We start from the raw sequence: 15,095 nt of genomic DNA, 5'->3' as shown, positions 1-15,095 counted from the left end.
GTTCAATGATCCTGACATACAGAATGTTCTTTTCACAGCATATAGTGGCCATTAATTGTTTTCCTTTTTCCAGGCATTTGTACACCTGACTGGCACCTGTTTACTCCTTTAGAATGACCACATAGTAACTCTAAATGCTCTTGGTCTACGTATTACATGCCACCTGGCATGCAGCACTGCAGCTTGTGATGGAGAAGATCACTGCTACTCACTCTCCTGCTCTTCTGCTTCTTTGGTGTGGGAGGTGAGCACAGATGCCATTCCTTGTGCCTGGGTTCCCCCCACCAACCTTCCCACTGGCCTGCACAGTTTGGGCCTGTAGGCTCCCCAGGTGGGAGATGATTTTTTGTCAGCAGTCCCACAAATGTATGCGATGCTTTACAGAACAATTAATTTCTCCGAGGTTCTCTAGGTACTCCCAGCACAAAATATATTTGGGTGGGGCCACAAATAGTAATTGGCTTTACCTCATAGCGGCATTTGCTACCATCAACCTTGAAACTGCTGTGCATGAGCCACTTTAGAAATAGGATTTTCTCAGGCTCTGTAGGGTGAATTGTGCAAGGTGGTATTGTGTTTTGCTGCATGATCTAGTCACCTATGGTAGTTTGCAGATGCCTCCTGCCTTCACATGTACATGAGGATTTCTGTCACCCTTCTGCCATTTCTAGCACTGTTGCCCTTCTCTTTCTAGAGCTGCAGCATAACAGTAGGGCTCTGGCTTACCCAGTAGCCCCCGCAGCTTTCTTCAGGTCAGACCCCACTCCTGTGCTGGCTCTTTGTAGCTACCTAGAACTCTTCAACCTCTTGTACAGGAACATTATATCAGTCATCACAGTGCACCATTTTTAAAGCACAATACCACAAACAGTCAAATAGAAATCCAGTGGACCAATCCTTCAGGGTCTTCAGCAATTCCATCTGCAGGTCTTGACACAGAGTCAGGAAGCAGATGTAACCAGCCAGGATAAAGCCCACAAACATCCACAGTACAAACTAAGGGACATAGATATGACATTTGTGGTGCAGGACAGAGCAGCAAGGCACCTTGCTGCCCTGCAAATACGCAGAAATGGCAGGAATATGCCATATTTATCCAATACAGCACATTCCTATACCTTTTTCCTTGTGCTTGTGTCATTTTGGCACCTTCCTGCACAAAAGCAATCCTGAGAGGCGTTATTTTTTTTATTATGTAGGCTGCAAAGAGAGAGGAAAAAGCAAGGAGAAATAAAGATATTTCTCCTTGTTCCACCTCTCCTGGGGAGTCATAGAATTTTGGCCAATTCCCAGGTTTAAAAGTTCTTGTAAATCTGGGAATGTGTCAAAATCCATGGATGTTGCATGGGAAAACCCATGCAACACCCATGGAAACGTCTTCCTGGCACAGAGAAATACAACACAGCAAATTGCAAAGCCTTACATGCTCTAGATTTATGAAGCCATGCAGGTGCACGCAAGGTTGCCTTTCATGGCTTCATAAATCTAATTTTACGTTTGCTTCACTCTTTCACCATGTTGCATGGGGCAAGAGCGATGCAAAGAGGGTCATAAATATGCCCCTAAGGGTCACTAGACTTCCATAAGTGTATCAGGTGATACTGGTTTTCCTCTGCTTTCACAGGCTCCTTCTGAGCTCTTTCAGACTGAGTGGTTATAAAAAAGGGAGGTTGATTTGCTTATGATTGGTTGCTCACCCAATCCAAGGTTGGGACAACATTTCTCAACCTCTCTGTTCCACTCACAGGTACCGGTCTTCTGCCTATTCTACCCCTGGGCTTTACTATGGAAAGGTTTCAAAATGACAGCTATCTCCACAAATGCTGCACATCTACCCCTCTGAATAAAGGTCCACCCATTCCAGTCTGGTTTGTTCCTGCCATAACTTGAAAGAAAGGATCTGTTGTGACAAGGGCCAAAGATATGCCTGTTCTCCCTTTGTTCCTAGTGGTAACATCCACAAGGACAATTTACAGGAGGTGCTGCTAATTGTTATCATTCCGCATTAAACCTCCCTCTTCTGCGACCGGATGGGATCCCTAATGACATCTATAAATTAAACGTAGACTTTTGGGCCCCACTTTGTACTCGGGTCCTCCAGGCTTGTTGTGCCATAGGTTTTATTGGTACCTGGTCGGAATCGGTCATTATACCGATATACAAAAAGGGGGACAGGGAGTGCCCATCTAATTATAGACCTATTTCACTATTAGACTCCCTCATGAAAATGGCAGGGAGGGTGGTCTTAAATAAAATGCAACTATGGGCCGAGGAACATGATATTTTGAGCCCTGTACAGTATGGCTTTCGTGAAGGGATGGGTACGGTAGAGCAGGTCTTAAACTTTGTTTTGTTACAAGCCAAATACACTCGGGCTAAAGAAGGAAAATTATATGCCATTTTTGTTGACCTCTCTGCCGCCTTTGATTGCGTGATACACTCCAAGATGTGGCAAATTCTTGAGGAAATGGAAGTGGAGCCTGCCATTGTACTCTTCCTAAGTCAATTCTATTCGGGGGCAAGGGCCAAAGTTAGACATGGGTTGAGGGGGGAGTGCACTGGGTCCTTTAGAATAGAAAAAGGGGTAAGACAAGGGTGTGTATTGGCCCCCTTTCTTTTTACCCTTTACACGAACAAACTTGAGGAAGAACTGGGTGCTTGCAAAATAGACTCCCCAAGGTATGGCAATAAGCCAATTGTATCACTTCTGTACGCGGCCGATGCGGTTCTGATGGCGAGAACGAAGGTGGGAGCGCAGAAAGCCCTAACAAAATATCTTGAATTTATGGAAGAAAGGGGCCTTATGACAAATGTAAAAAAATCATATGTGATGCAGTGTGGTAAGGGTCATGCAAGCTGTAAAAATCTTAAAGCGTCGGGGCTTGTAATTGAGCATACTAAAACTTTCCCATACCTGGGGGTTATGATCGAGGGCTCTGGCTCCTGGGGGCCCGAGGTCAAGAACAGGACCCTATCTTTTAAACGCACTACGGGAGCACTAAAGAACTTTGCCGTTAAGCTGGGCAAAAGACCCCCCAAAATCATGCTAAAGATGTATATTTCTAAATGCAAAAGTGTTGCGTTGTATGGGGCAGGGATCTGGGGGTATCACGACACAGCGGCGATTCAAGTTGAAGAAAATAACTTTTTCAGATACTTGCTAGCTCTTCCGAAAGGTACCTCAGTTTTCAATTGTCATCAGGAATTGGGGATGGACTATATATCCGACCTGATTAAACTGCAACCTGTCCTACTCTGGTGTAGAGTATGGGCCTCAGAGGCCCTTAGCCTAAATCAGGAAATAATAAAGGATATCATGGGCCTTGATAAAGCGAAGCGCATAGCCTGGCTTGAGTTTATCAGGAAAATACTTACTGACATCCAACGGCCTGAGTTTTTTTTAGTAACCCAGTCTCAATCATAAACATTTCGAAATCAGAATTGAAGAGGTTATGTATGGCCCACTTTGAACTTCTTAGGTGTGTAGGAGAAATGACGAAGAAAACAGTTAGTGAACATCAATTGTCGCTGACCACCTACACAATTCAGCCATATTTAACCATATGCAACTTGGGCTTTGACCGATTTATTTTAACAAGATTTAGGTTCAATTTATTTCACCGGTTGGTCACATTTCGTACTAAAAACGACTGGTCCAGAACCTTAGCTCCTTGCCCATGTGATAGCACTTTGGTACAATCCACCTTTCAAAATGGGACACTTAATTCCATTTCTGATTACCAATTAAATCATATTAAATTTAGTCTGGGTCAAGGTAGGACAGTTCACAGATGCCAGGTCAAAGTCAGACAATAGTCTTTCTCGCTCAGCCTGCATATGTGTACACTGTTGCATGTGTTCACGCACAACCTTAGCAGAGCCCTTGCCCAAGGCCAGATTGGACGCACTGGGCATCACATGTTTTACAGAAAGGCTGGAGGGGTGGGGACCTCTTTTGTTACCGGGTTAATTTTGTAGCAGTACAGCAGATTTAAAAGCACTGCAGATTCCCTCATACATTCAACATTTTTCAGGTAGCAATAAAAGAGACAAGATAACTCTGGTGATTAATGTACCCTGCTGATGATCGGAGTTTTGTCTAGTGGCAGCTCTGACTCTTGTAATGTAGCGCAGAGGGTTAATATGCCTACTGAAAAGAGTATGTACTATGCAGAACACAGAACCATATTTTATGTGTATAACTCTGTTGGTTACTTCTTTTGTCACAGAAATCCTTTTGTTACTGTGAAGTTCATAAGTAACAATTGTAATCTAGGTTAAAAAGGTATGCTTTTTTTCTACCAGTCTTTCGTTATCCTAATTTTGCATTTTTGCCTACCTCTTCATGGCAGGGAAACCACCATAAAAATATAGACAGAAAGGTAGTGAAGGGGCCGCAGACAGGGCCCCAGGGCAAATCAGCAGATTGCCCACATGTTGTACCCCCCTCAGTTATCACTGCCATATGTGCACTAAGGCAGGATGCTCTGTATGCCATGTGTGGGACACATCTGCAAGAGACGATATGACCCTGTAAATCTGAGCCATCCTAACTCCTATCTCGGCATAAATAAAAGACTGGTTCAACGCCTACAAATAGTGCAGAATGCGGCAGCCAGGTTAGTTGTCGATGCCCCTAGACACTCATCAGGCTCCCTTATTAGGAAAGATCTGCACTGGTTACCTATTCATGCCAGGATATATTTCAAGGTCCTATGCATCACCTATAGTGCTCTGCATTGGGTCTGGAGCTGAAGATATCAGGTCCCTTGTGTCCTTTTATGCTCCGGGTAGGGCCCTACGCTCCGCCAATAAGAACCTTCTTTCCGTCCCTCGAGTTCATAAGGCCAGATGGGGAGGGAGGGCCTTTTTCACCCTCGCTCCCAGACTTTGGAACACTCTTCCTGCCGAGCTCAAAGGGAAAACTTTGCTTGCATCTTTCCACAAAGCATTAAAGACCTGGCTCTTCTTAGCAGCCTACCTGTAGTTGGCGCATCTTTACACCTCAAACAGCTGTACCATCTTTAACGCGCCTTGATGCCCTTGGGTTAAGTTGCGCTCTACAAATCCCTCCTCACTCACTCACTCACCCACTCACCCTTGATGGCTTCACTGTTGCCTAAGATGTTTGGTACCAAACATCTTTACTTAATAATTCCTAACTGATGACAGTGTTGAATTTATTAATAAATGCCCACATGAAATCCTTTAGAAGGTCCCCTGAAAACCTACCAAGCACTGGTGTGCTCTTTGACTAGTCATAGCCAGCCTGCCGCCACCAGACATATTTCTGACATCATGGGGTGAGAGCCTGCACTCTCAGAAGCCAGAAACAAAGCTTGCTCTGGGAGGAGGTGCTTCACACGTACACTAGGCTGGAATGGTCTTACTGCGCGGGTAGCTTCAAAGGTGATGCCACCTTTAAAGCTCAACCCAGGCTTCCCCAGATAGTGGGGTATGCTAAGCCCCCTGTCCAACTACACATTTGATGGCAGGACAGGCGGGAAAATTAGTTAGATTGAGAGGAGTGTCCACATTCAACCAGCATCACCCCTAAGGTGTGGAAGGTGATGTGAACCCCTCTCCTAAAAATCCACCATCTTGGGATGGTGGAAAAACAATCTATCAGGGCTAGGGCAGTGCACGTTCCCACAGGAAGTGTTTACTAAGAGAGGGTAGCCACTTTAAATTTAGGAAGCCCATTGACTACTACCTGTCACTTCCTTTAATGCCACCAAATCTAATATTTAGAAGGCATCCCTAGACTTGGAAATTTAGATTTGAGAGCAAGAAAGGGACGTTGGCAAGACATACAGGAAAATTGGTGAGAGGGGTAAGGACACTGAAAATTAAGGAAGGGCAGAGACTGATAGGAATGAGGGGGCGAGGTGGGACAGGGTGAGAAAAGCAGACAGCGCGGGACTTGGGAGACAGGTCTGAGATTTGTAAAGTTGAGCTGGGTGTGTGAGGGAAACAGAGACGGGAAGTGGAGGCAGGGAGAGCATCTGAGATAAGGAGTGTGTGAGACTGACCCAGGAGCATGTGAGACAAAGAGCCTGACAGGAGAGAGAGCAAAGCTTTGAGAATGACAGGATCTCCCTGCAGCAGGAGGGCAAAACACCCCTGGAAGAGGAGGGTTCAACGGAGGGGTTTAACTGAGCAAGGAGACTTGAGAGCTTTCCAAGTCACACAAGGTAAGCGTCCTATTTGCGTGTGGTTTACTATCCACTTGAAGTAGGTGGTAAACTGCTAGACTTTCGCAACCGCAAATGCTGTTGTAAAACACCAGAACATGGCAAGGTAACTCGCTATTAGGAAGAGACGCCTCTTGGTAATAGCGAGAGTCGCAAATGCTATTTTGCGAGTCAGTGACACGCAAAATAGCATTTGTACATGCCTGGAATCTTTTTTTGCGCTAGCCAAAGAGCTGATCTCCCATTTGCGGCCGCAAAAAAGGGTTGCACATCTGGCCCTAAGTCCCATTAGGTGTTCCTCTGGGCCGAAATTACTGATAACAAAACATTCCCCAGAGAATTTTATGAAATGGGGAATTACTCAGTAATCGGGATAACAACGCCTGGTATTTATGTATTCTTTGTAGAAACCGGGCGGTAAATAATGTTTCCAGCGGAGTTGGCAATTATTATGGGTGGGCGGAATTTGCGTAATCACGTTATGCAAATCTCCTCGAAACGGTAAAAAATCTCTGCGAGCACGCAGAAATTCCGGGAACACGCGGAATTGCTTGTTCGTGATGCTTTTTTACTGTTCGCAATCGCTGTCTGCGTGCTCGGGGGGGGGGGAAATATCTTGCGAACATGCATTTGAGAATGTGCACCAGCAAATAATGTTGTGAAGTCGCGGAACGCAGGATATTAGGCAATTTTGCGTTCTCCACGGAACGCGAAATTACCTAAATTCTGCAAATTCCGCGAACGGAACGGAATTTACCGCCCAGGCCTAGCAATGATGTGGGACTAGAGGCAGGATGGGGGACATGGAGATTTCCCCACTAAATCGTGCAAGTGTTGATTTATTTTATTATGCACACGCCAAAATGTGTTTTTAATGAATTGCTTTGATTCCTACATTTCCAGAAACACTACTACTTCTATATATTAATAGAGTTGTGATTTTTAGTAAGTTGAAACATGTAGCATTTGCTCACGGATACAGAATTAATTCTAGAAAAATTCGTATACACCCAGCAATTATAAGAGGTAAGTCAATATCATTAGAGAGATTAAATAGTTCTAAAAAAAAAAAAAATGTAGCTTCAATTAGCTTCAATATTTATTAAATCAAATGCATATTAAAAATTCAACAGGGGCGATTAATTACTGAATTCTAAAAATCACAATCTGCAATCTTTATGTCAATTGAATAACAGGACATACAGATTATAAATCTATATAGGACGTCTGAATCATTATGAGTAGACAAAAACATTAATAAAAGATGCATTTTTTTACGTATTTGTAAAAATAAACCCGTTTTCTTTTGCCGTGCTCCGAAATCCACAGATTTTAAAAGCTGTTGAATTAATTGTATATGATTTTCAAAGCAACTGCTTGTGCAAAAAATGGCTAGAACGACTTGAAACAAAGAAAAATCTTTACAGTGAGGTGAAGGTCAATATTCATTCGTTTTTTGCCGCGCTAATATTAAATGTGACTGTGCAATAATATGACATGAAAGAATCCATGTTCTTTTTCAGATAAGTGATTTACCTCTTCTGTTCTGCAGCTGTGTTGAGTGTGCTCATAGGTTATGAATTTAGATAATTACAGCCGAATCTTTATTTTATTAATTTATTAGCAGTTTAATTTCGTGCATTTAAGACTCAGTGAGTGGCACATCTCGTTTATGAACATTTTCGAACATGCAGAAAAATAATAAAATAACGTATATCATAGCATGACACGACACAACATAACATTATAGAACATAACACAACATATCATAAATGGGATACCATACAGCCGTCCATATATTATCAGGATAATGCTAGTTGCAGAGGTTTTCCATGGCTGTACTAGGTGAACGAGGTGACTTGCAATATCTCTTTGATCCACAGCAGAGGGTATTTTACTCCTTATGACTCATATTCATGTCCCTGGAGTCTTGTTTTTTATATGAATGAAACAGTATGGTTGCAGACATTAAGAAAATTAGCAATCTACATCATGCTGCCGCTTACGATATGCAGCCATGTGTAGAGTGATTCTATCTTTCTTATAAAGACCGATGTGCAAAAAAAGTGTGTCGCTGTGAAGCTCTGCTATGAATATCTCCTTTCTGCCAATCACTGTTCAAATTTAGGAAAAAAAAATCAGGAGAAGGAAAAGGAAGTTCTCATTTTCATCGTTGAAAATGGATCTGTACTGATCTGTGTGCTGCCTTTCACCTGGGCTCCTGATGGGAGGCATTGCCACAACAGACCTGAACTGTAATAGTTATTACAGCTGAACAGCTGCATTATCAGTCCTGCCAAGCGTCACGCAAGAGGTGTGACACTCACGCATTTCAGTGTGGTGATCCGCATCACCGCACTGAATGCATTTGTCACGCATTTTGCAACCTGTGCTGCCAGCGTGCCAGCAGCTCCTGTGTGCCCGGGCTCTGAGTTCTGAGACTGCTGCTTGCTTTGCCCGACTAGTGCAGAAACCCGACACACTGCAGCTGAGCTCTCTGAGCTCGTGAGCGGCGCTGCGCGCTACAATGTATCTCTGTCAGCTCTGCCTGCCAGAGCCGAGTCCGACGACTCTGTGTTCCTGAGTGTTGCCCTGGAAACAGTAGAGAATGCAGCGATTTGTGCAGTCAGCAGGGGGGGGTGCGCCACTATTATTTAATCCGGATGTGCCGGCCGGCGTCACGTCCGGAGGAAGCAGGAAGTCCATAGAAGCGGCAGGTGATTAGAGAGTGCAGGCAGTTCTGGTTGCGGTGCACACTGGCTCTCAAGCATCATGGCCACCCGCCGCGGCCCCCTGTGCAGCCCCCCCTGCTAAAACACAGCTGCAGACTGTGGCAGCTCAGCTGACCCGGCGGCGACACCGCTCTGGCCACCAGGAAAGCAGCTGCGAGCGCGGCCGCGCTGGGCCCTGGGGCGCGCAACCCCGCCCGGGCCGCGCCGGCCGCGGCAGCACAGCCCAGCCCAGCCCGGAAGCAGCTCACTACTAGTACCACTAAGTAAGTGTCAAGCCGGTGTTTATCATTGGTAATGGGTTTTTTTATTTTAATTTTATGTTATCATTAGCGCCGGACTTAATACCCGGGGCGCCAACGTCATCGCCTCATTTGTACTGAGTGACTGTCTCTGACATGATTGAGAAAATTACACAACAAATATTACACAATTTATAGAATAAACATTACAGGCAAATAAATTGACAATCGACATGAGCAAACAAAAATACACAGCAAACGTGGTGCATTACAGGAGGAAAAAGTGTGGCATGCGTGCAAGTAGCGTGCAAAGTAACAAATAGAGCCTATAATATACTAATGGCAGACAGCAAGCACTCAAACACAAAGAAGAAAGGCGGCAATGGTGCCAGAGTGGCACTTGTGCAATCTGAAGCAAACAAAATGTGCGAGGTAGCAAAGTGTGTTACAAGGAAAAGTCAAGTGACGTATGTGCATGTTACAAAAGAGTACCTGGACACAGGTAGAAGGATAATACTGCAATAAATGGCAGACACACTCTCAACAGCACAAGAACAAAACGTTACGTAGGCAATCATGGTGGCACTCGTGCAAGTGTCTAAAGCAAACAAAATGTAGGAGGTAACTGTATAATGTTACAAGAGAAAAGTGACACTCTCAGCAAGAGCTCAGAGAAACTTCTTTGTAGCCGCTTGCCTCCCGTGAAATTGCGTTTATAAAAAAAAAGGCAGAAAGAACCTAGGCTGCGAATGAGGGAACAGTTTTCAAAGAAATTGGGTACCGGTAGTCCAGCCAGCCTGAAGGTGACTCAGGCACTGTCACGCAGCGCCACCTAAGAACTGAGCCTTCAGCATTATTACAGCCCATTCCCCTTAGTCCTTCTACAAACAGCACTGCGTCCAGACAGGTATTCACATCTACTTGCCTGGCCGTAGCACCACGGTGACCTTTACTAAACACATGAGTCATGATACAAATTAATTTCACATTAAAAAAGCAAGCATCGATCTGCAGGGCTGCTCTGTCTGCTCTGGACGGGGTCTCTGAGAGACGTGCCCACAAATGATGACTCAGACTCAAGGCCCGGCCAGGGCTGGGGTCCCCATCTTGTTGCTAAGGCCCGGCTGCCTCGTGATCAAGCAAAGGAAGGGCTGCCTCGTGATCAGGCAAAGGGAGGGCCCGCCGGCTGCCTCGTGATTATTGTTGCAAGGGGAGGAGAGGCAGAGCTTCCCCCCCCCCAGTGATGTCACCTGCAGCCCCCACCAGCACAACAACAGGTGGCCAGCCCTGTTGCTTAAGTTTCGGTTTAGCCTGCCTCATCATGATCCACGTGATAGAGAGAGGCCCTCCTGATGCCCTCCTCCAACTGCAGCATCGAGGAGGACTCGAGGCCCCACCTGCCCCCACCACCACAAGCACACACAGAGATGTCTAGCCCAGTTTTGCTTTCGATTCTCAGCCTGCCTGGCCTCTCACACGTGACATCCTGTTTTTTCCTGCCTCATGGTGCCCCGGCCTGCCCCCTCCACAGAATTGTTGCTGTTGTCAGGGCAACAGAACTTCCTCTGAACACGTGTCTCTAAGAGCACGTGCTCTGAGAGAGATGAACTGGTGATGCTTTTGCCTGTGTTCTCCATCACAGTGCCACCAGAGTCTCTTCTGCAACACAGTGCCAGCCACAGATCCTCTCTACTCACCAGCCAGTGCAGTCTTGAGTCTTTTCATCTTCAACTGCATTGCCACTACAGCAGCAGCAGCTGGGAGTGCAGCCATCTGAGCCAGTAAGTGACAGAGCATGGTGTGGTAGCAGACAAGTTAGTATAATACTCTCATCAGGCAAGGAGTAGCTGCCTTATTTTTATATTTTTGCCTCAATTCCCTAGGTGCAACAGTTAGCATTGTGACTGAGAGACAGTGGTAAGTCTCCTTATTAAATTAACTGTGAATTAAATATCAGCTACTGTAAGTGTGCGCTGTGTCTGCATGTTTAAGTAACAGAAAGACAGTTTTATTAAGATCACAAGTACTGTTGCAAAAATGTTTGAGGAGGGCTGGATAACTTTAATTCTCACAACTCTTTATTCATGTGTGTACGTTATTTGTGCAACTCTTCTGTCACAGGGTGGGTTACCTGGTTCACTCAGCAAGTTCATTGTAATGTCAAGGTAAATCAGTGTGAACATGAATGTTCCGTGCAAGATCAGTGTTTTTGGTGAAATCCTTGCTGTAAACCTGAACCACATAGCACTATTGTGTATTTTAATGTTGGCTGTGAGTTGCTGCTTTTTGCAACCAGATCATGAGATCTGTTTTGTTTACTTGTGGAACTTCTGTCCTGGCTGCTCATGGTGCTGAAAGTGAGGTTGCTTCCTTTAGCTGTTGGGAGATCTGAAGTCTTTGTGTACCCTGACGTTTTCATGTAACAGCAAAAATGACAAGATAACTGGTGAATAATGCTGCAGCAAGATGAGATTGGTTTGTCTAGTGTCAGTTTTTACAAAAGATTATAAACCACATGTTTTCTCTGAGCTCTGTATTTTGAGGTGAGCTGTCTTATTGCTTTTCACAACCAGATCATGAAACCTGTTTTGTTTACTTGTGTTTTAAAGTTCTGTCCTGGCGCTCACCTTGAGGGTGCTGCTGTGTTTAAATGAGGTTGGATCTGAATTTGTACACCCTGGAGTTTTCATGCAATAACAAATGTCACGAGAACTGGTGAATAATACTGCAGCAAGATTAGTGTTTTGTTTAGTGACATTTTTCACAAAAGATCATGAACCACATGTTTTACCAGAACTGTGTATTTTTAGTTTAGCTGTGTTACTGCTTTTCAATACCAGATCATGAGGCCTTTTTTGTTTACTTGTGTTTGGAACTTCTGTCCTGGCTGCTCCATGCGCTCCCCTTGAGGGTGCTTTGTTGAAATGATGTTCTTGTCGGGGATGAATTTGTGTGCCCAGGATTTTTCATGCAAGAACAATATAGTTTAATATTGCCTGTTTCTATATGGTGAACAAAATGCAGTGTGTTGCCAAAATAAAACAAGCAGAGTACTCCATGATTGTAAGCCTGCCATCACAGTGATGCTCAGCACTTTAATAATACCACAATCCTGTGTTGAGTTTTCTTTGAAGCACATTGTCTGTGAAAATTAACGTTGATACTCTCTGGCTAGCTGACTTGGTATTGTGGTGTTATTTGGTGTGTTGTCATATTAACTGGTATTTTTCTATTTGCCTTTGAGCTGTGGCACAGTGGGAGCTGAGAATTGGAGGCGCAGTAGCTGGGAACAATGCACCGGCTTAATATAGCTCAGGCTTCAACCCAGTCTTTCTTCCATGATGTCTCCCTTGATCTAAGTTGTGCTTGATTGAATTCAATTTGGTGACTGAACATTATTGAAATGTTGGTTTGTGTTGCTATAGTGCATTCTGGGTTATAATACTGCATTGAGTACAATCAGGAATCATATACGTATGGTTAAAAACTTCATTATAAATCTGGACCAGTAAATTCAAATTTTTTTTGTGTGTGTACTTTTATAGATCTTCAAAAAAGTCCACCATCTTTGCAGTGTCAGTGCTTGAGTGACCCAAGAAACCTTTGTAGGACCGACTACACTGAATAGGATCTGCACAGCAGAACAGTCAGTGACACACCAGCGGAGTGTGAGTACTAAACTCTTAAATGTGGTCTCTGGCTGTGTACCTCAGGTATAGACACTGTATTTGCAAAAGGGAATCATTAAGTATTTCAGAAGGTCTTGCTGACTTGTATGAAAAAAGCGATTTTTAATTGTGCTAGATAGTTGTGAACAGTCAAAACGGTGGCCTTATGTGGAATAAAAAGAGGGAGCTCAGGAGCATCATAGATTCATTTGGGAGGCTGCACCTGCTGGACCGTGACCGCATTCTGGTTAGGCAAAACCATGCTTTAGTCCCATTGGTCATACATGTAGAATCATGTTGGGCATATTTGAGTTTCTTTCCTTTCCCTGTCTTGGCAGAATAATGTCTGATACAGATGACAGTGAGCCCTGCACTTCAGCTATGGCTTCCAAAAAGGGAAAGGCTGCTTCTAGCCAAAGGAAATCTAGCGAGAAGAAATCTGGGGCACGGTACTATCGAACTAAATTCGCCCTGTCTTGGATGCAAGAAGAGCAATACAAAGGTAGTCCAATAAGGTTATATACTTTAAAGTGTGTGGACAAAGGCATATCTATTTCCTTGTATGTTACTTTTGCAACACCATGCTGCAACCTAGGTTTTGTATTATCCGTTTTGAGAAGACTACAAGGCCAACTGTTTTAATGCTTGTTTCCCTTTCATTATATGAAGAGTGTATATTTTCTACTATGTGCATCAGGTTTTGGGAGTGGAGACTAACAATTTAGTAAAGGCTCTCACACATTGTGTGTTCCTGGGCATTTCAGTTTCTCTTTCTGCACAGTTTACCTTTCAGTTAGTCATGGGTGCTACAATATCATGAACTGGACTTCGCTATTTTAGGTCAGTGGAATGGAGGTCACGGTATTCTCAATTCATTGTTTGGTGTCCTTTCCTAAACAGTGTCTAGTCAGCACTCAACAAATGTCATAATGCATAGCATAGACTTTTTGTGTTGTACTACAGCAGCCAGCGTAGTGTGTGGTCAGTAGGTGCTTGTTGTGAGCAGCAGCCTAGCCACTGTATGCACTAGTGCTTTGATTTTAAAATTCTCATAGGTTAAAACTTGTAGGGTACAATCATAATTTTGGAAATTCTTTTTAACTGCAGGGATCATTGTTCCTGTTAAGACCGATCCGTATTCCTTCCACTGCTGGATTTGCGAGAAGATTATCTCCTGTGGGCATCAAGGAGAGTTTGATCTGAAGCGCCATATTAGCGGTAAAGTTCATACATCTCTTCAAGGCACAAAGATTAAAATGAAGCCCATCTCTGCCTACATGTCAATGAAGAGTTCCAGTGAAGACCTTCTTGCCAGAGAGGCGGAGATAAAATTCACAGGATTTTTGGCAGAGCATAATGTACCCTTTGCTGCTGCTGATCATTTGGGCCATCTCATAAGGACATGTTTCCCAGACTCTAAAATTGCGCAGGGTTATGCTTGTGCGAGAACAAAAGCAACCTGTGTATTGAATGATGCCATTGCACCAGAGTTGTTGACTGACTTAGTGGCTGATATGAAATCCTTAGCTTTTAGTCTGTGTGTTGATGGTAGCAATGATCAAGGCATTGAAAAAATGAACCCCATAACTGTACGAATTTATGATACAAAACAGGGTTTGGTATGCTGCAAATTTCTTGACATGTGTTTAACCTAGGAAAGTACAGCGGAAGGTATTTTTACTGCAGTAGATAATGTTATGACAAAGCATTCCATTCCTTGGGAATATTGTATTAGCTTTGGTGTAGATAGTGCCTCAGTCTGAGCTTCATCAGGATGGGCTTGGCTCATAGATGGTCAGGTAAGGAATTTCAGAGTCGGGGAAAGCACACAGAGAAGCAAAGCCCTCCTGAACTGGCTTTGTACTTTTTATTTTTTTTGCTCCAAAACATTGCAATAAAGACCTCAAGGCCTAACACGGAAATATTTCACCAGCCATTCCTTAATGAAACTGAGCGTGATGCCAAATAGGCTTAACGTCTTAAACTGAATTCGTTGTTTAAACAGGAATAAATGGAGCTCATATTCTGGGACTGGTATGCAACCTTTAAATTCATGTATCAGGTAATTTTAGTAAATTGGATTGTCGTAATCGGCCAAGAACCAATTAGAGCTCAGTTCAACACGTGTTTCATCTACTTTGCTAAGTAATGTGCAATTGTACACATATTCGCAGCTAAGGGCAACAGTCTGACACAGATGATGGATGACATCCGTTCTGACATAAACAATAGAGTGTCAAGCTTTTCACAACCCAAGAAACA

The 15,095-nt window shown here is 43.9% G+C and overlaps 1 protein-coding gene across 1 annotated transcript; it reads left to right on the top strand.

Moving 5' to 3' along the window:
- Positions 1–13,175: 13,175 nt before the first annotated feature.
- On the top strand, positions 13,176–14,488 carry LOC147698308 (uncharacterized). Its single transcript, XM_086936221.1, has 2 exons — positions 13,176–13,335; positions 13,941–14,488. The coding sequence occupies exons 1-2, from the start codon at positions 13,176–13,178 to the stop codon at positions 14,486–14,488; spliced, it is 708 nt and encodes a 235-aa protein (XP_086792347.1).
- Positions 14,489–15,095: the final 607 nt, after the last annotated feature.

Source organism: Lissotriton vulgaris, chromosome 8 (genome assembly GCF_964263255.1).
Source record: "Lissotriton vulgaris chromosome 8, aLisVul1.2, whole genome shotgun sequence".
Lineage (NCBI taxonomy): Eukaryota > Metazoa > Chordata > Amphibia > Caudata > Salamandridae > Lissotriton > Lissotriton vulgaris.
The sequence above is the reverse complement of the archived record's forward strand: the minus strand, read 5'-3'. Positions and strand labels throughout refer to the sequence as shown.

What these genes read in the sequence shown, in the direction of transcription:
- LOC147698308 (XM_086936221.1), top strand. Translation starts at nt 13,176, where the DNA reads ATGTCTGATACAGATGACAGTGAGCCCTGCACTTCAGCTATGGCTTCC. An exon ending in GCAAGAAGAGCAATACAAAG is followed by an intron (nt 13,336 to 13,940) that starts GTAGTCCAATAA and finishes TTTTAACTGCAG; the next exon opens with GGATCATTGTTCCTGTTAAG.